At 41.7% G+C, this 20608-nt stretch overlaps 1 protein-coding gene across 3 annotated transcripts in view; it reads right to left on the minus strand.

Moving 5' to 3' along the window:
- Window positions 1–20608, minus strand: part of LOC122549488 (arf-GAP with SH3 domain, ANK repeat and PH domain-containing protein 1-like) — a 365329-nt gene that overhangs the window by 232049 nt on the left and 112672 nt on the right. For all 3 annotated transcript variants that reach the window (XM_087986272.1, XM_087986271.1, XM_087986270.1), the window contains one exon: window positions 7190–7262. In XM_087986272.1, coding sequence (XP_087842398.1) covers window positions 7190–7262 — 73 coding nt within the window. The remainder of the gene's footprint in view (window positions 1–7189; window positions 7263–20608) is intronic.

Genomic DNA, 20608 nt, shown 5'->3' on the forward strand with positions numbered 1-20608 from the left:
CAGATAGGAAGGAGACCAGAATTGCAGGCAGTATTCCAACAGTGGCCTAACCAATGTCCTGTACAGCCGCAAATTGACCGCCCAATTCCTGTACTCAATACTCTGACCAATAATGGAAAGCATAACAAACACTGTCTTCACTATCCTATCTAGCTGCGACTCTACTTTCAAGGAGCTATGAACTTGTACTCCAAGGTCTCTTTGTTCAGCAACACTCCCTACGACCTTACCATTAAGTGTATAAGTCCTGCTAAGATTTGCTTTCCCAAAATGCAGAACCTCATTTATCTGAATTAAACTCCATCTGCCACTTCTCTGCCCATTGGCCCATCTGGTCAAGATCCTGTTGTAATCAGAGGTAACCTTCCTCGCTGTCCACTACACCTCCAATTTTGGTGTCATCTGCAAACTTACTAACTGTATCTCTTATGCGCACATCCAAATCATTTATGTAAGTGACAAAACGTAGAGGGCCCAGCACGATCCTTGTGACACTCCACTGGTCACAGGCCTCCAGTCTGAAAAACAACTCTCCACACCACCCTCTCTCTTCTACCTTGGAGCCAGTTCTGTATCCAAATGGCTAGTTCTCCCTGTATTCCATGAGATCTAACGTTTCTAATCAGTCTCCCATGGGGAACTTTGTCGAACACCTTACTGAAGTCCATATAGATCATTATCTATCACTCTGCCCTCATCAATCCAATTTGTTACTTCCTCAAAAAAATGCAACCAAGTGGTAGATGGAGGTGGAGGGTGATGGCGATAGATCGGAAAGAACAGTGGAGTGGATAGGTGGGAAAGAAGATGGACAGATAGGACAGTTTAAGGAGGTGGCGCCGAGTTGGAAGATTGCATCTGGGATAAGGTAGCGGGAAATGAAGAAACTGGTGAAATCTATATTGATCCCATGTGGTTGGAGAGTCCCAAGGCGGAGGATGAGGCATTCTTCCTCTGGGAATCAAGTGGCTGGAGTTTGACAATGGAAGCAGCGCAGGACTTGCACATCCTTGGCGGAATGAACAGGGTAATTAAAGCATTCAGCCACAGGGCAGTGGGGTCGTTTAGTGCACGTGCCCCAAAGATGTTCTCTGAAATGTTCCGGAAGTTGACATCATGTCTTCCCAATGCGAATGAGACTACACAAAGCAACAGACACAGTAGATGACATGTGTGGAAGTCTGTCAGATGTGGAAGGATCTTTTGGGACCTTGGAGGGGGGGCAAAGAGAGAGAGAGAGAGAGAGAGAGAGAGAGAGAGAGAGAGAGAGAGAGAGAGAGAGAGAGAGAGAGAGAGAGAGAGAGAGAGAGAGAGGGGTTTTGCACTACTTGCTGTGGCAAGGGAAAGTGCAAGGAGTGGAGGGTGGGTTGGTGAGGGCCATGGATCTAACAAGGGAGTCACAGAGGGAATAGTCTCTGCGGAATGTAGTCAGAGGATTATGAGATGTATTTATTTAGCAGGAATATCTCCAGGACACCTTATCTTCCTTATCAGGACCCTTCAACCCCAGGTCATCAACAGGGACTTCACCAGTTTCTTCATTTCCCCTCCCCAACCTCACCCTAATTCCAACCTTCCAGCTCAGCACTGTCCTCATGACCTGTCAATCTTCCTTCCCACCTATCCACTCTACCCTCCTCTCCGACACCTTTACCCCCACCATCATCTACCTATTTCAGTACCTACTCCTCTGCCTTCCCTGTTAGGCCTCTTGTACTGAAATAAATGCAGTTTAATTTATCAGTCCTACCTTGTTCTCGCCTACCCTGACTGTTGGACAGACTCCTTTTCCCAACTGCACCAGTGTCAGACTGATCTCTTCCCTCACCATCTCCCTGGGTCCCACCTTCACACCCAGTTTAAATCCTCCCACATTGCTCTAGCGAATCTACCTGCCAGTATACTAGCCCCCTTCTAATTGCACCTGAACTGGTCTTTCTTATACTGGCCACATCTACCCCAGAAGAGATTCCAATGACGCAAAAATATGAACCCTTTTTCTCTACACCAGCTCCTCAGCCACAATTAGCTGTTCTATATTCCTATTCCTACCCTCACTCGCTCCTTGCGCCAGGAGTAATCCAGACATTACTATCTTTGATAACCGCCTTAAATTCTTGCCTAACTTCCTATATTCTCCCTTCAGAATCGCATCCTTTGAGGCTTCAACTTTCATTCAATCATGTGGTTGACCAGGAATCTCTCTTGTGCCATCTTGACATGGAAGAATACATAGTATGAAAATCAATTAATGGATGTTCTTGGCACCACTCCTCACTTCAGAGGCAAAACTAGAGCTTTTAACTCAGAGGTGGGAATACTATCCACAGTGCCACAGGACGTCCATCAGTATCCACCTTGTATTAGCTTAAAGTTACGATAACCGTCCTCTAGTCTCAATGTGCAGAAACATAACATATCAACATGTTATCTGACTAGCATTTCCACTGTAATGGTCCTATATGCACTCCCAGCTTCTTTCTTTGAGGTAAGAGTGTCACTGGTTTGGCAAGTGGTGAGTAAAAGTTTTTGAACTCCATATTCACGGCTGATAGATAGATCAACAGTGCTATTAGGGAGGGAATTCCAAGATACCAATCCAGTGACAAAAAAGGAATGGCAATACAGTTCCAGGTCAGGATAGCCTGTGGTTTGAAGGAGAATTTGCAAATGGAACAGCATTCCAGGTATCTATTACCTTATTTCGTGGGTGTGGATGGTGCTGTTGAAGCAGCCTTGGTTTGTTGTGCACCTTGTAGATATGTTGCTGCCACCGTACATCAAGGAGTGAACAAACATTGAAACTGATGAACAGGGGTGCCAATCAAGGCATATTTTGTTGTGGGTAGCATTTAACCTCTCAAACTTTTGCTACTGTAACACTCATCCAGGCAAGCAGAAAGCATTAGATCACACTTCTGACTTGTGTTTTGTACATGATAGGCAGGCTTTGGGAAGTTGGGAAGTTACACACTACAGAATTCATCTCCCTTCACAGTAGACGGGTCCAATCAGTGGAAGACTCTTTGCCTAGATCACTGTCCCCAGGTTCTCTCTAGGTTTCTTGATAAGAGACTCAAACAAATGCTGCTTTGATGTTATGAGCATGTATTCTCACCTTCCGTATTTAATTCTTTTGTTCATAATTAGTCCATGGCTATAATGAGGTCAGGATATCAGAAGGTTCAATGAAAGGCATACTGAGCATCAGACAGCAGGTTATTCCTAAACCCCTTGATCATACTGTCAATGGCCCCTTCAATCACACTGGTGATCAAGAGTAGATTGATGGGGTGCTAACTGGGCAGATTGAACTGGTGTGGATAAACTAACATTTTTTGGTTTAACTGAAACTCTAAGAAACTCCCATAAATTGCATTAGTGCAATCTAATGTTAAACTTAGAGAATATCTTCATTTGTTTATATGAAACAAAATTCAACTGAAATGAAACCAGACTTCATTTTTCACAGAAGTAAAGTTTCTCATTGCATGCAGATTAAGAAATTGTGTTTTGTTAAAATTTTTATGGAACTTAAACCAACAACTTTCCAGTATACCCACAACTTTAAAGGCGCCATTGCAACAGCAAAACAAAAAACTCTTTAAATACAACAGAAACAGTTTCATTCAACCAAAATCACAAGGGTAAACTCTACTCAGTGTAACATAGATATTCACACTTAAGCTATCATGAGAAATGGACAGATCATACAAGGTAGACAAGACAGCTAATCTTCAGTAACAGGATATCGGGAATAGATTGCTACAGTTGCAAAGTAAGAGATCCTCTCCAAACTTCACAATTCAAAAATTGAAAGCAAGGTTAAACAGTTTAAAAAGGTTTTATAGACTTTGTGGGGTCGTATTAACTTTCCATTAAGTTTTGAATCTTATTGTGATGCAAGCTACGAACTTCAGCAAATTCAACATCCTCTCACTATTCAGCCAATAGATTTTAAGTCAACAAGTGGCGCGCTGGAAAAGCACAGCAGATTATGCTCATAATGTCAACTCTCCGGCTCCTCAGATCCTGACCTGTTGTGCTTTTCCAGTACCACACTTTTCAAAACTTCAAAATAGAGCATACTGAGATAGTATACTGACAAGCAGACAATAAAAGTCAATCAGGAATAAGTGAAGATGAAAAATTTGTTAATTTGTGAATCTTTGAAATTCTTTATGTTGGAAGGTTGTGGATACTTCAAATATAGCTGCATAAAAAGATTAATACACAAGATGATCACATGATGTCTGGGTAATTTCTTTGCTTGGACCAAGGACTGGCTAACTAACAAACAGCAGAGTGTTGAGATAAATGAGATTTTTTTGATTGGCAAGTTGTAACTAATGGAAGGGACAGTCCTCGAGCCCCAGCTATTGCCAATCCACATTGATGATAGGAAAAAGTAGTTTGCAAATGACAGTAACATAGATGGAAAAGTAACCTGCAATCAAATAAGAAATTTACAAGTGGACATGGATAGGTGTGGCAGATGAAGTTTAATGTGGATAAGCAAGAGGTTACCCATTTTGGTCATAGGAATAGAAAGGAAAATTATCTAAATGGAGAGAAACGTCAGTGTGCTTTAGTGCAGAGCGATCTGAGTGCCCTTGTGTAACAATCACAAAATTAGCAAGCAGGTACAGCAAGCAATGAAAAGGTAGGCAAATGCATTGTTTAGTCCTCTTGAGGGGGGAGGGGGTTGGGGGAGAGAAGAGAGAATAGATGGAGAGAGAGGGGAAAGAGGGAAATGTAGTTGTCTTGGAAGCAGTTCAGAGAAGGTTCAAATTATTCCAGAGGATGGTTTCATCCTAAGAATAGAAATTGAGCAGTTTAGGCTTATATGTTCTAGGATTTAGAAAATGAGAGGGGATCTAATTGAGGTACACAAGATGCTAAAGTGAACTGACAAAGTAGATGTAGAATGTTTCCTCATATGGAGTAATCTGGAATGAGGGTTTTTCCCCCCAAAATAAAGGGATGGCATATTTAAAACAGGGGAACTTACATGTCACAAAGGGTTGTGAATCTGTGGCATTCACTACCCAGAGTGCAATTGCTGGGATAGTAAGTACATTTGAGGAGGAAATAGAGAGAGACACGTTTAATTGTGATGGGTTGAAGGGTATCAAGAGTGGGTAATAAAGTGGAATTGAGGCTGAGAAGAGATCAACTGATCATACAAAATGGCTAAATAGGCTTGAAGGATGGATTAGGAGACAGTGAGGACTGCAGATGCTGGAGACCAGAGTTGAAAAGTGTGGTGCTGGAAAAGCGCAGCAAGCCAGGCGCATCCGAGGAGCAGGAGAATCGATGCTTCGGGTATAAGCCCTTCTTCAGGAATGAGGCTGGTGTGCCAAGCGGGCGGAGATAAAAGTGGGGGGGAGCGGAATTTGGGAGAGGGGTGCTGGGAATACAATAGGTGGAAGGAGGTGAGGGCGATAGGTCAGAAAGGGGGTGGGGGCGGAGAGGTCAGGAAGATAATTGCAGTTTGAGGCTGGTGCTGAATCCGGGAGTTGGGACTGAGATAAGGTTTGAGGGGGAGAGGAAGAGGAGGAAGCTGGAGAAATCTACATTCATCCCTTGTGATTGGAGGGTTCCTAGGCAGAAGATGAGGCGCTCTTCCTCCAGGTGTCATGTTGCCATGGTCTGCCAACGGAGGTGGCCAAGGACCTCCATGTCCTTGGCGGATTGGGAGGGGGAGTTAACGTGTTCAGCCACAGGGCGGTTGGGTTGGTTGGTGCGTGTCCCCCAGAGGTGTTCCCTGAAACGTTCCGCAAGTAGGCAGCCAGTCTCCCCAATGTAGAGGAGACCACATCAGGTGCAGCGGATACAGTAAATGGTGCGTGTGTGGAGGTGCAGGTGAATTTGCGACAGATATGGAAGGATCCATTGAGGCCTTGGAGGGAGATGAGGGGGGAGGTGTGGGTGTGCGTTTGGATTGCCTACTTCTGCTCTACATTGTGTTCTCAAGATTGAAGGGAACACATTCCTGATCTCAAAAAATTAACCAATAAGGAACAGCTGCAAAATGGTGTTGAAGTACAAAGTAACCCATGATGGTAGTGAATGGCAAAGCAGGCTTTTTGTACCCATGGGTTACTACCATTTGTCCTTTCTTTCAAATGCTCACAGAATGCGCAAGCAAACAATTTCTAATATCTGCATAATTTTTATGGGAAACAGCAACCTTCACTGACAAAAATTGATAATAACTGGCTAATTTTTTCTAGCAATGTCGTTTTAAAAGAAAGATTTAAGAAGCTAGTGTACTGAGTTTGCTTGATGAAATAGTGACAAACTTCACCAATATGAAAACAAACTAACTAATGAACAATGTACTTCAATTCATCATCTTGTAAATGGAGTTATAAATTTTCATAAATTTGGCTGTCTGAAGTTTTTGTCATTTGAAATATTAATTTGGAGTATCACTAACTTAGATATTTCACACACCTTGGAACTTGTCAGAAAGAGCACTTTGCAAAGACAGCAACTGCAGCAGGGAGAAATATTGCATTGGCAAAAAACACAAACTGCTCAACATAAGTCACCGAGTGCAGAGAGATTTTTGAATGTAATAAATCTAATGGATTTGAACTCAAATTTGCTTGAGAATTATTTTTTGTCCTACCAGTTCTCTTTCTGCAAAACTCTGCCCAAAGTCTGTGTTGAAAACTCATTGGAAGACTCATTCACGAAGCGGAGGATTCCTACAGGAGAAGTCTCTATTGCTGCAACCCAAACGCTGTCAAAAGGCAAATTTGGAATCCACCACCACTAACCAGTGAAAAATAAATCAGCCAGCCATAGGTGACACAGTTTGCATGTTCATTAGACATCTAGCAAATCATTAGATATCTTGACATCAGATTCTGACTAAAGGCCAACATTTCAATAATCTGAATAATTATTTTTCACAAATGTAACAACTTGGCCAAAGGACTTTTAAGACAGCAGTACAGTGTTCTTCATTTCATCCCCCCAGAATTGGAAGGGTTATGCTAGCTTTCAGGTCAGGTAATTATATAGCCATATAAAAAATTGATAACACTTTCTTAGAAAAATGTTGTGACTAGTGGGGAAAATGAGAAATAGAAAGGAATCAATTTACCTATCCTAACTAGGACACAATGCATTACGTACCACTTTGAAGATACAAATAAATAATGCAAATCAAACTCACCTTGACCTGAAGTGTTTATTGATTTTGCCGATTTCTTTACCTTTTGTAGTGCATTTTTATCCAAATCTAAAGTCTGAAAAAAAGCAGAAAAAAATTAGTTAGTTCTAACCAGATTAACATTTGGTCCTCTGTTAAATCAGACCATCCCCATTTAGATTCGATTAGATTACTTACAGTGTGGAAATAGGCCCTTCGGCCAAACAAGTCCACACCGACCCTCCAAAGAGCAACCCACCCAGACCCATTCTCCTACACTTAACCCTTCACCTAACACTACGGGCAATTTAGCATGGCCAATTCACCTAACCTGCACACATTTGGACTGTGGGAGGAAACCAGAGCACTCTGAGGAAACCCACGCAGACACAGGGAGAATGTGCAAACTCCACACAGTTACATGAGGCGGGAATTGAACCCGGGTCTCTGGCGCTGTGAATATTCAACTAATCAGGTTACAGCAAGTTTTCTTTCCTCTAAGTCCATAACTTTCCATCTCCATATCAAGTAAATCATTAGATGTCCTGCCAATTCAATCCAAACAGGAATTTATATGAAACCATGAGTACTTAAGACTGTCCTCAAAAAGTAAAATGTTATTAGATACAGAAGCAACAGTTTTTAAAAAAAAAAAATTGCAATAACCTAGTGCCTCTGCACTTCAAGTTATTGAAAACTCCAATGATCATGAAAGATTCAATTTAAATGTAAGCTTTGACTTCTTTCAGGACCACCAGACATCCCAAAAAACTTTTGAGGAACTACTAAATTACAGGTTGTTCTGCTGTAATGCATGTTTTGTCAGCACGAATTGGCTATAAACATGATTGATGAATTGTGGATGGTGTTTGAATAATGCAAACTTTCTACTGAATGCACGTACCGATTTTCTATTTGCAATCCTCTACACCACAATTTTCTGTATCAGTTTTCCACGGTGCGATTTTCTGTAGCACGAGGTTGCAGAAGAATACAACTGTTGCGTTAAAGCAGAATGACCCGTAGCTGCAATGTAGCTACTTTGAAACACAGCAACAAAGCATCCAATTTATATACAGCAAACTCCAAAATATACTATCCAATACTCATATGCTTTGCTCATGTTAGTTGAGAGATTAGCATTGGCTGGAGCTCAGGAGGTAATGCTTTGGCTCTCCTGTGCGATTGTGCCATGGATTTTTCATGCCCAGCTGAGGACACAAGACATCCATTTAGTCTTTCACTGGAGACAGCACTTCTGACAGTGAGGTTTAAGCTCAACCCTCAATATTTTGCATCAGAGACAAAAATGCAACCATATGAGCCATGGCTGACATATTGGAAAGAGCAAGAGAAATAATTAATCCAGTTGGTTTGTTACTTTATCAACTATCTATTGGCCTAGATTTTCTTGAATGGCAGAAGATTTTTCACCATTAATTCCTCAAACAGACCATAAGACAAAAGGACCATTTTCACCATCAATTTCTCATACAGACTGTAAGACAAAGGAGCACTCATCAGTCGCACTCAGATGTAGATCATCACCCAAGCAGAACACAATGCCATCCATGCTCAAGGCCAATTGCAACATTGTCTTCAAAGACAGCAAAGGAGGAGCCATCATCATGCAGACTAGAGAAGCCCTATTGCAAAAAACATAACTGAACAGGCAGATGACAACTACCTGCCAATCTGACCAAATAACACACCTGTGAACTCAACAGATTGATCAAGACATTTGATCCAGTCCTTCAGAATATCCTATACACTCACCTCTCCTATATTTCTCACACAGGGAACATCTACTGCCTTCCAAAGATACACAAAGCCAACACAACTGGACACCCCATTGTATTCGGCAATGGGACCCTGTATGAGAACCTCTCTGGCTATATGTCAAAGGCATCTTGAAACCCATTGTACAAGGAACATTCAGTTCTCTCGTGACACACTGATTTCTTATAGAAACGCAGCATCCATGGACCAAACAAACCAGGAACATTCCTTATCACAATGGACATTTCGGCACCCTACACCAGCATCCCCACAACAGTCACAGTACTTAATATCAATGTATGCCAATTTCCTGGACACTATCCTACAACTCATCCGCTTCATCCTCGACCACAATGCCTATTCCATCAACAACCAGTTCTTCATCCCGACACACAGAACAGCCAAGGGGACCAAATTTGCAGCCCAATACGCTAACACTTCCATGTGCAAGTTCGAGCAAGACTTCTTTACTGAGCAGGACCTCCAACCCTTGCTATTCACCTGATGCATTGACGACATTCTCTTCATTTGGACTCATGGTGAGGAACCACAAACAACTACATAGCAATGTCAACAAGTTTCATCCAACCAGACTTACCATGGACTACTCTTTAGAATCAGTCTCATTCAAGGACAGACACCTCAGTACCTCACTACCAAAAGTCCACTGATAACCTCAATGCTGCACTTCTCTGGCTTCCACCCAAAACTTATTAAAGAAGCCATCCCCTATAGACAGGCCCTGCACATACACAGGATCTGCTCGGATTAGGAGGAATGCAACGATACCTGAAGGTGTTGAAGAATGCCCTCATAAAAATGGGATATGATGCTCAGCGCATTGATAGCCAGTTCATACGTGCCACGGCAAAAAATCACAACAGCTTCCTCAGAAAACAGACAGGGTACAACCAATATAGTACCCTTTGATGTCCAGTACTTTCCCAGAGCAGAAAAACTACGCTGTGTTTTTCCACAGCTTTCGGCACGTCAATGACTATGAGCACCTCGCCAAGGTCTTCCCTATGCCTCCATTTCTTGCCTTCAAAACAACTGCCAAACATTAAACAGACGACTGTTGGCAAACTACCAAGCCTTCAGGACAAAATGAGCACAACACCACACAACCCTGCAAAGGCAACCTCTGCAAGTAGTGTCAGGTCATCAACGTAGTTGCTACCATCATAAGTGGGAACAGCACCCACCACGTACATGGCAGATACTCAGGTAACTCATTCACGAACTCCATCACGAATAAACACGTTGACCTGGACCCAATATACCAACCACTGCAAAGAACTGGAACTGCCAATCCAAAACAATGGGAATGAAACCACACAAATTCCAACTGAGAGTTCAGCAGTGCTTCACAGGAGGCTCCACAACACTGAGGATGTTACTTAGAAAGGGAACAAAACATCTGCAATCCACATTTCCAGCTCAGCAAACATACACACAACAACTGTTACAATCATTACGCTTACAAAGCTGAACCCAATGCCTTTTAAATCAGGTAAGCTTGAAATAATACTCAGTTAATGTGTCAAAACTTACCATGTCTACTGAATCAAGACTCCACCTCTGGACTATAAAGGAAAAGTTTTTGGTCTGCATTCTCTGCAAGAAACCTTGTGCTCAAACAGCAAAAGCAGAAATTACTTTTCATCAATATTCCACAACAGACCTTCAAAGAAAATTTGAGGGAGCAGAAATTGTCCAGAAATTTCTAAATGTCTGAAAACAAACCTTCCAGCACTACGTGTTTCACGCCCCTTCCTGTTCTTTTACTCGTGGGGGGGGGGGGGGGGTGTTAGGATCCAAGTAAATGCATTTATTGATTGTATCCTTACATACAGATGAGGAAGGACACCAATTCAATTGGGACAACACACCCATCCTAGAGCAAGCCAAACAGAGACACGCACGAGTGTTTCTAGAAGTATGGCATTCCAACTGGAACTCTAACACACACATTGACTTGGATCCCATTTACCAGTCCCGAAGAACAGGAAATGATGCCACCACAGAAAATTACATCACCAACCTAAGGAAACCTAAAACATAAATAAAAAGCAGGCCATGCCACCACTGCTAGATCTGGAGATTCACTGATTTTACCTAATAGGGTAACTAAATGTCTGAAACAAACTTCCAGCTCAGCGAGCAAACCCAAGCTACAAATCTTCTCAAAACTCGCTAAAAGTCAACCACCTCCACAAAAAGAATTCCCATCTTTCAAGCAAAGACTTAATGACGTGTGTTTTTTCCAATTGTTTGATGCTGAAGTTGTTGCAAATTAAATAATGTCTTTCCCCATTCCAAATGGATGCTTGCAAGACTGCTTATACTGAAGTAGTTAACCATCACATCAGTTTTTCCAAAATAACCTCTACTTTTAGTTTATCTTTGCAACATAATTACAGATCTTAAAGTCAGAATCCAAAAACAGATGAAGTGGGGAAATACACAACCATTAATTTGAAAATGTAAGGGGGGTGGTGGGGGAGAAAATCACAATGTTTTTGGACAGATGTCAACAATAAAGAGAAAAATGTTTAAATCTATCCATAACATAACCAGAAATGTTAGCGCTTGTTTACCCTCTTTAGAGCACTTTCACAAAGAAACAGCAGGGATTATGAAAGTTGGCAAAATTTGAAGACATTTCACAAATGATACTTTTGACTAACATTTTTACTTTACTTTTATCCCTACCAAGCTCCTGTCTTGACTTTTTCAAACAAGTGACAGGAAATGCAGAACTAGACATGACGACCCCAGAATCTAGCTTCAAGCCAAACCTAAGATTAGATGTAAGCTTTTTTTTGCCCGTCAGTAATATGTAACACAAACCCGAAGTAAAACAGTTAATATCATGTAATTAAAGGATTTTTAAGAAAATGAACTGGAGAACACTTCATTAGGAATAGGATTGAACGTTATATGTATGATAAAATGGTTAAATCATGTTTAGACTATGCATGTTTAGTCTGTCATACTTATATTAAAAGTTCCTAAATCGAACTCTGCACTCTGTTTAACATGGTAACCAATCACCCAGAAAGCAAAAGCAAGCACTCACCAAGGCCATACTCCAATAGTCAGTCAAGTATCTTTGAACGAAACATGCTCTTTGAAGCAGTGTCAAAATGTTTTCACATTTACAAATGTATATATTTCAGAGTGCAGCTATTAGAAACATTCACTTGTAAGTGATAGGAATAATTAATTTATATACAATCATGGTAAAAATAGTTCAGAGAGCCACAGCTCTAAATGTAACTGCTAATACAGCAGGGCAATCAGACCATAGGGAGGGTTAGGACAAAGAGTCAAAGACTCAAATTTAAGACTTCAAAGGACACATGAACTCGAGCAGCAAGGGTGGACAATGGAGCAAGGAGAGGCCAACTCCTGTAAAGCAATATACCAAGTATTGGGATAACTCTATGTTCAAAAGTTTGAGGGCTGGTTGCCACGCAGATAACTTTCCTCAACCGTTCATGACCCTCACCAGCACATAACCCAAAATGAAAAGATCAACTGTTAGGGAATATGCAACTAAAAATGAGATAAAGGGTCCGCAAGCCACCTCAGATAATGATTTCAGCAAAAAGTGTGTGTAGTAGATGCTTGATTGATAAATATCTAGCATGTTTCCAGCAAGTATAATTTAGGTAGTATAACTATTATAGCTGCCATAACTGAAATGTTGAATGACAAATAAAACAAAAACCAAAATTCAAGATTCATAATGCATATGTAAGATAGTACATAAGAGATGCTTCATTTGTTTTTAAATTCATTTTGTGGGATGTTGGCGTCACTGGTTAGCCAATATTTATTGCCCAATCCTAGCTGCTCTTAAGGTGGATGTGAGCTGCATTCTTGAACCACTGCAGTCCAATTACTGCACGTCATCCAACAATGCCCTTTTGGGAGAGAATTCCAGGCTGTTTACCCAGTGACAATGAAGGAACAGTGATATTTTCAAGGCAAGATGGTGAATGGTTTAGAGGGGAACTTGCACATGGTGTTCCCATGTATCTGCTGCCTTTATCCTTCTAGATGGAAGGGTCATTGGTTGAGGTGGTGATATCTATATATCTTTGATGAACAGCTGTAGTGCATCTTGTAGATAGTACACACTGCTGCAAACTGCACCTTGGTGGTGGCAGGGGCAATACTTGTGCCAATCAAGAGGACTGCTTTGTCCTGGACAGTGTCAAGCTTCTTGAGTGTTGTTGGTACTACACTCATCCACTCCTGACTTGTGCCTTGTAGATGATAGACAGGTTTTGGGGAAGTCACAAGGTGAATTACTCACCATACTATTCCTAGCCTGCTCGTGTTGTCACTGTTTATCCAGCAAGTCCAATTGAATTTCTGACCAATGGTAACCACCAGGATGTTGATCAGTGGAGGAATTCAGTGATGGTAATGTTAGGCTCCCTTCTTGAGATTTTTACACCCTTGATGCAGCTGCAAAATGCCAATTTCTGTGCACAGCCACTATTTATTTCCAAGTGTACAAGCTTTTGGAGAATCAGTTAACACATCACTATGCTTGCGGAGCAGGTCATGCGAGACTCTCTGAACAAGCGAACCATTGGTTTCCATCAGTCATTCACGCGAGACAACCCCCTACCACTCCCCCATAGTCACATGCCACCCAAGATCAAAGTAATTAGCTTATCCCTTAAGCTGCAGCATTGTGAGTACGATTGTCACATCCTGCCTGTAAGGCAGAAAAACACCCCCCCCCCCCCCCCGGGACATCCTTGCTCTTTTTTTTTTTTAAAAAAAACATGTCAGCAGAACAAATGAACCCTTTAACATCTCCAGTGAATGCCAAGGGGCAGTGACTGTATCGTCTCTTACTGGTGATGGTCACAGTTTTGGATTTGTGGCATGAATGTTACTTGCCACTTGTCAGCCCAAGCCTGGATATTGTCCAGATGTTGGTGCATTTGGACATGGACTGCTTCAGCATCGGAATCACTGCTAAGTGTTCAGCACTAATTTGCGATCAGTGAACACCCCAACTTCTGACCTTAAAATGGAGGGAAGGTCATTGATGAAGCAGAAGATGGTCAGGCTTGGGATACAACCAAAAGAACCCTTGTGGAAATGTCCTGGAGCTCAGCTGTCTGATCTCCAAAAACCACGACCATCTTCCTATAGGCCAGGTATGACTCCAAATCAGTAAAGTTGACCACCGATACACATTGATTCCAGTTTTGTTAGGGCATCCTTGATGCTACACTCAGTCAAATGCAGCCTTGATGTCAAGGGCTGCCACACTCACCTCACCTCAGGAATGGAGCATTTTGTCCACATTTGGTCCAACACTGTAATGAGGTCAGGAGTTGAGTGGCCCTGGCAGAACCCAAACTGGGCATCAGAGGTTATTGCAGAGCAGGTGCTGCTTGATATCACTGTTGAGGACACTTTCCATCACACTGGATGATCAAGAGTTGACTCATAACTGGTAGAGTTAGATTTGCCCTACTTTTTATGTACAGGACATACCTTAGTAATTTTCCATGTTGTCAGGTAGATATCAGTGTTGTATCTGTCCTGAAGAGCTTGCCTCGGTGAACAGCATGTTTTAGAGCACAGGTTTTCAGTACTATTGCCGGAATGTTGTCAGGCCTCAAAGCTTTGCAGTATCCAGTGTCTCCAACCAATTCTTGTTTTCACATCGAAAAAATTGAACTGGCTGATATTTAATGCTGGGGACTACTGGAGGAGGCAGAAATGGATCATCCACTCGACACTTCTAGCTGAAGATTGTTTCAGTTCTGTCTTTTACACAGATGTCCTGGGCTCTTCTATAATGGAGGATGGGGATATTTGTGGAGCCACCTTCACCTACTGAGAGTTGTTTAATTGACCACCACCATTCATGACTGGAGAGAACAGCACTGCAGAGTTTAGATCAGATCTGTTGGTTGCGGGATCACTTAGCTCTCACTTGCTGCTTTTGTTTGGCTCACAAATAATCCTGCTTGGTGGCTTCACCAGATTGACACCTAATTTTTAGGTATGTCTGGTGATGCTCCTGGCATGCCCTCCTGCACTCTCCATTGACTCTGGGCTGGATGGTAATGGTCAATATATGCCAGGCGATGAATTGTAGGCTGTGCTGCAATCTGTTACTGTTGATTGCCACATTGTCTCGTGGATGCCCAGTCTTGAGGTACTGGATCTATTCAAAGTCCATTCTATCATGGTGATAGTGCCACAAAAGACAATATAGATTATTCTCAAAAGTAATAGCGAGAGTTATTCTCCAGAAGGATTGTGTGGTGGTCACCCCTCTTACTGATACTGTCACAGACATATGCAAATACAATCAACAGATGTGTCAGGATAAGATCAAAGGTTTTTCCCTCTTGTTGGTTCCCCCACCACCTGCTGCAGACTCTGTCTAGCAGGTATGTCCTTTAGCACCTAACCAGCTCAATCAGTAGTTGGGGACATTGAAACCCCCACCCCCATCCAGGGGGTATTCTGTGCCCTGGTCACCCTCAGTGTTTTCTGGAAGTGTTGTTTAATGTGGAGGAATACTGATTCATCAGCCAAGGGAGATCAATACACAGTAATCAGGATGTTTCCTTACCTATGTGAAGCTGTGCGACTTCATGGTAATTGGAGTCAATGTTGAGGACTTCCAGAGTGACCCCCCTCCCAACTGTATACCACTATGCTGCCACTTCTGCTGTGTGTCCTGCCACAAGACAGGATATATCCAGGGATGGTGATAGTGGTGTCTGGAACAATCATACTTACAGGATCATATTTAACAGATCATATGGCTATTACTTGGCGAGACTAGGAGATAGCTCTCCCAATTTTGGAACTAGTGCCCAAAGGAGAACCTTGCAGAGTTGCTGTTTCTGTCACTGGCTTTATAAGTGCCGAGGTCAATGCCAGGTGATCTGTCAGCTTTCGTACTGTTGAGATTTTGTAGTGATTGATACAACTGATTAACTCAATTGCCTACCACACTGCAGTGGGTCTGGAGTCACGTGTAGGCCTGAGCAGGTGAAGATGGACATTAGTGAACCAGATGGGTTTTTTTGACAATTGACAATGATTTCAGAGTCAGTGGATTTTTGATTCCAGACTTTAAAAACTGATTTCAAATTCTAGCATCTGCCATAGTGGGATTTAAACCCCGGTCCCCAGGAGGTTAGCCAAGTTTCTGGATTAGTAGTCTAGCCATAATACCATTAGGCCATCGTCTTGCCCTAAACTACTCAAGTTACACTCAAGTACAAGTTTCCAAATAAGTATCATGGAGAATTCATACATTTATGAAGTGCAGTGTACATTGATGAAAAACTGAGAATTATTACATCTAAAATAATTATTGCTGCAAAAACAAATTGGTAGAAAGAAAAGGAAGTTCTGATGAAGGGTCACTGACCCGAAACAAACGGATTTCTCTCCACAGGTGCTACTTGACCTGAGTTTTTCTAGCAATGTTTTGTTTCCGATTTCAAGTGTCCGCAGTTCGTTCTGCTTTTTAATTATTGTTGTTGATCTGTTCAATCCAGGTTTATAAATGTTTTCTCAATTAACCTATTCAGAGATGTATGACACTTCTGGAGCAAGTGCATGCTGAACACAAAACTAGTGGCTAAATCTATGCTTATAGTTATTTTCTAATCTACCTGTTCAGAGATTCAATGGAACAGGTGGGGCTTGAACTTAGCCTTCAAAACAGAGTAAAGACACTACTAAACTTCTGTGGTTGTTGAGATTTCAACCAGGCCTCCTGGTTGAGGGGTAGTGGCACTACTACACCATATTGAAGTTGTTTAATTCACATCAGCTGACATTCAAAACTACTTGAAACTGTTCCACATTGTTCACTTAACATTTTTCACTTCAAACTTTACCTAATTCAGTTTTCTGGAATACTCATGGCTTAATACAGTATAGTCTTCATAATGTGGCCATGAAAAAAAATACGATAGACGTTCTCTACCATACTCAAAAACATTATACACTTTCTTTTAATCAATAGCCTGGTTTAGAACAGTTAGAAATAATGCTAAAATGATCTCAAATTAGTGACCTTTAATCTCTGGTTAAATTACTCATTGTGAACGGTAATTGAATAAATTTTCAACTGCACTAAATGTTCTTAAAACAAAACTCTAGAAGATACAAGAAAAATTACTTCATTGTTCTAGCATACAATTCATAACCTCAAGCTAAGAAGTTCTGTATTACTGTATTTACATTTTTCATACATCATTTTGACTAACAAAACATTGCAGTTCTGTGCACTTCCTAGGGACTGCTACTTTGACTGCTTACTGATGGACAAATTCTAAATCAAAAACCCGATATGTGTTTGCCTTTGATGCTTAATATACATGCATATCAGCACAAAAATTGATTTAAACTTTACAGGCACTTATAGGTTTCATAGTATGCATAGTAGAAGGACAAAATGCTTTAACATTTCCATACTAGATAGTTAGTTAATACTGAAGCAATATCATCTGTGCACATTCAATACATCCTTTTAATTTTTCATATAATGTATCAATAAGCAGCAATAAATTAAGTAGATCCCAAAGATTGGCAGACTGCATCAAGCAGCATATCCCTATAAGACCATAACAGCCTTTGTTTGCAAAGTTCCTAATAGAGTCTAAAATTAGTGCCCAATTGCAGACTCATCTATCAGCCAGATAATTTTGACCGTGGAATTTCAGTGATAACTAACTCAAGATTGTCAATTGGGTTCAAAAGTGCAGTCCACTTGTATGTATTGAAAACAATATATTTGCAGACAAACAGAACATGAACAACACATTATACACCTGTTGCAAATCAATTACAAAGGTGAAAATTATTCTTTGGTTCATTACCCCAACAATGCCCTGGCCAACTTGATTAATTTAGAATTTCAACATGCCCCAATTGTTAATTTAACATTTAAATTGTGTATTCTCCATGGCAAAGGGCATACCACAGCCATTTGCCAAACACACGCAGAAAACAATGGTTTGCCCCTCAAGCTGGTATTTTTGCCAATTGCCTTAAGCACAAGAAATGCTTCAACAAAAGGTCGCTCAGCAATCCTCAAGTACTGTGATAGAGTCAGATGTACAGCATGGAAACAGACCATTCAGTCCAACCCGTCTATGCCGACCAGATATCCCAACCCAATCGAGTCCCATCTGCCAGCACCCAGCCCATATCCCTCCAAACCCTTCCTATTCATATACCCATCCAAATGCCTCTTAAATGTTGCAATTGTACCAGCCTCCACCACATCCTCTGGCAGCTCATTCCGTACACGTACCACCCTCTGCGTGAAAACATTGCCCCTTAGGTCTCTTTTATATCTTTCCTCTCTCACCCTAAACCTATGCCCTTTAGTTCTGGACTCCACGACCCCAGGGAAAAGACTATTTATCCTATCCATGTCCCTCATAAATTTTGTAAACCTCCAAGGTCACCCCTTAGCATCCGACGCTCCAGGGAAAACAGCCCCAGCCTGTTCAGCCTCTCCCTGCAGCTCAAATCCTCCAACCCTGGCAACATCCTTGTAAATCTTTTTTGAATCCTTTCAAGTTTCACAACATCTTTCTGACAGGAAGGAGACCAGAATTGCACGCAATATACCAACAGTGGCCTAACCAATGTCCTGTACAGCCGCAACACGACCTCCCAACTCCTGTACTCAATACTCTGACCAATAAAGGAAAGCATACCAAATGCCTTCTTCACTATCCTATCTACCTGCGACTCCACTTTCAAGGAGCTAAAAACCTGCACTCCAAGGTCTCTTTGTTCAGCAACACCCCCCTAGGACCTTACCATTAAGTGTATAAGTCCTGCTAAGACTTGCTTTCCCAAAATGCAGCACCTTGCATTTATCTGAATTAAACTCCATCTGCCACTTAACCCATTGGCCCATCTGGTCCAGATCCTGTTGTAATCTGAGGTAACCCTCTTCACTGTCCACTACACCTCCAATTTTGGTGTCATCTGCAACTTACTAACTGTACCTCTTATGCTCCCATCCAAATCATTTATGTAAATGACAAAAAGTAGAGGACCCAGCACCGATCCTTGTGGCACTCCACTGGTCACAGGCCTCCAGTCTGAAAAACAACCCTCCACCACCACCCTCTCTTCTACCTTTGAGTCAGTTCTGTATCCAAATGGTTAGTTCTCCCTGTATTACATGAGATCGAACCTTGCTAATCAGTCTCCCATGGGGAACCTTGTCAAACGCCTTACTGAAGTCCATATAGATCACATCTACTACTCCGCCCTCATCAATCTTCTTTGTTACTTCTTGAAAAAACTCAATCAAGTTTGAGACATGATTTCCCATGCACAAAGCCATGTTGACTACCCCTAATCAGTCCCTGCCTTTCCTAATACATGTACATCCTGTCCCTCAGGATTCCCTCCAACAACTTGCCCACCACTGAGGTCAGGCTCACTGGTCTATAGTTCCCTGGCTTGTCCTTACCGCCCTTCTTAAACAGTGGCACCACGTTTACCAACCTCCAGTCTTCCGGCACATCACCTGTGACTACCAACAATACAAATATCTCAGCAATCACTTCTCTAGCTTCCCACAGAGTTCGCGGGTACACCCGATCAAGTCCTGGGGATTTATCCACCTTTAATCGTTTCAAGACATCCAGCACTTCCGCTGTAATCAGGACATTTTTCAAGATGTTACCATCTATTTCCCTACAGTCTATATTTTCTATATCTTTTTCCACAGTAAACACTGATGCAAAATATTCATTTAGTATCGACCCATTTTCTGCAGCTCCACACAAAGGCCACCTTGCTGATTTTTGAGGGGCCCTATTCTCTCCCTAGTTACCCTTTTGTCCTTAATATATTTGTAAAACCCCTTTGGATTCTCCTTAATTCTATTTGCCAAAGCTATCTCATGTCCCCATTTTGCCTTCCTGATTTGCCTCTTAAGTATACTCCTACTTTCTTTATACTCTAAGGATTCACTCGATCTATCCTGTCTATACCTGACATATACTTCCTTCTTTTTCTTAACCAAACGCTCAATTTCTTTCATGATTTGATTTCTTTAGTCATCCAGCATTCCCTATACCGACCAACCTTCCCTTTCACCCTGACAGAAATATACTTTTTCTGGATTCTTGTTATCTCACTTCTGAAGGCTTCCCATTTTCCAGCCATCCCTTTACCTGTGAACATCTGCCTCCGATCATCTTTTGAAAGTTCTTGCCTAATACCATCAAAATTGGCCTTTCTCCAATTTAGAACTTCACCTTTTAGATCTGGTCTATCCTTTTCCATCACTATTTTAAAACGAATAGAATTATGGTCGCTGGCCCCAAAGTGCTCCCCCACTGACACCTCAGTCACCTGCCCTGCCTTATTTCCCAAGAGAAGATCAAGTTTTGCACCTTCTCTAGTAGGTACGTCCACATACTGAATCAGAAAATTGTCTTGTACGCATTTAACAAATTCCTCTCCATCTAAACCTTTAACACTATGGCAGTCCCAGTCGATGTTTGGAAAGTTAAAATCCCCTACCATAAACTACCCTATTATTCTTACAGATAGCTGAGATCTCCTTACAAGTTTGTTTCTCAATTTCCCTCTGACTATTCGGGAGTCTACAAT

Source organism: Chiloscyllium plagiosum, unplaced genomic scaffold (assembly GCF_037043375.1).
Source record: "Chiloscyllium plagiosum isolate Xiang-an unplaced genomic scaffold, Cpla_swu_hap1 HiC_scaffold_4, whole genome shotgun sequence".
NCBI classification, from domain to species: Eukaryota; Metazoa; Chordata; class Chondrichthyes; order Orectolobiformes; family Hemiscylliidae; genus Chiloscyllium; species Chiloscyllium plagiosum.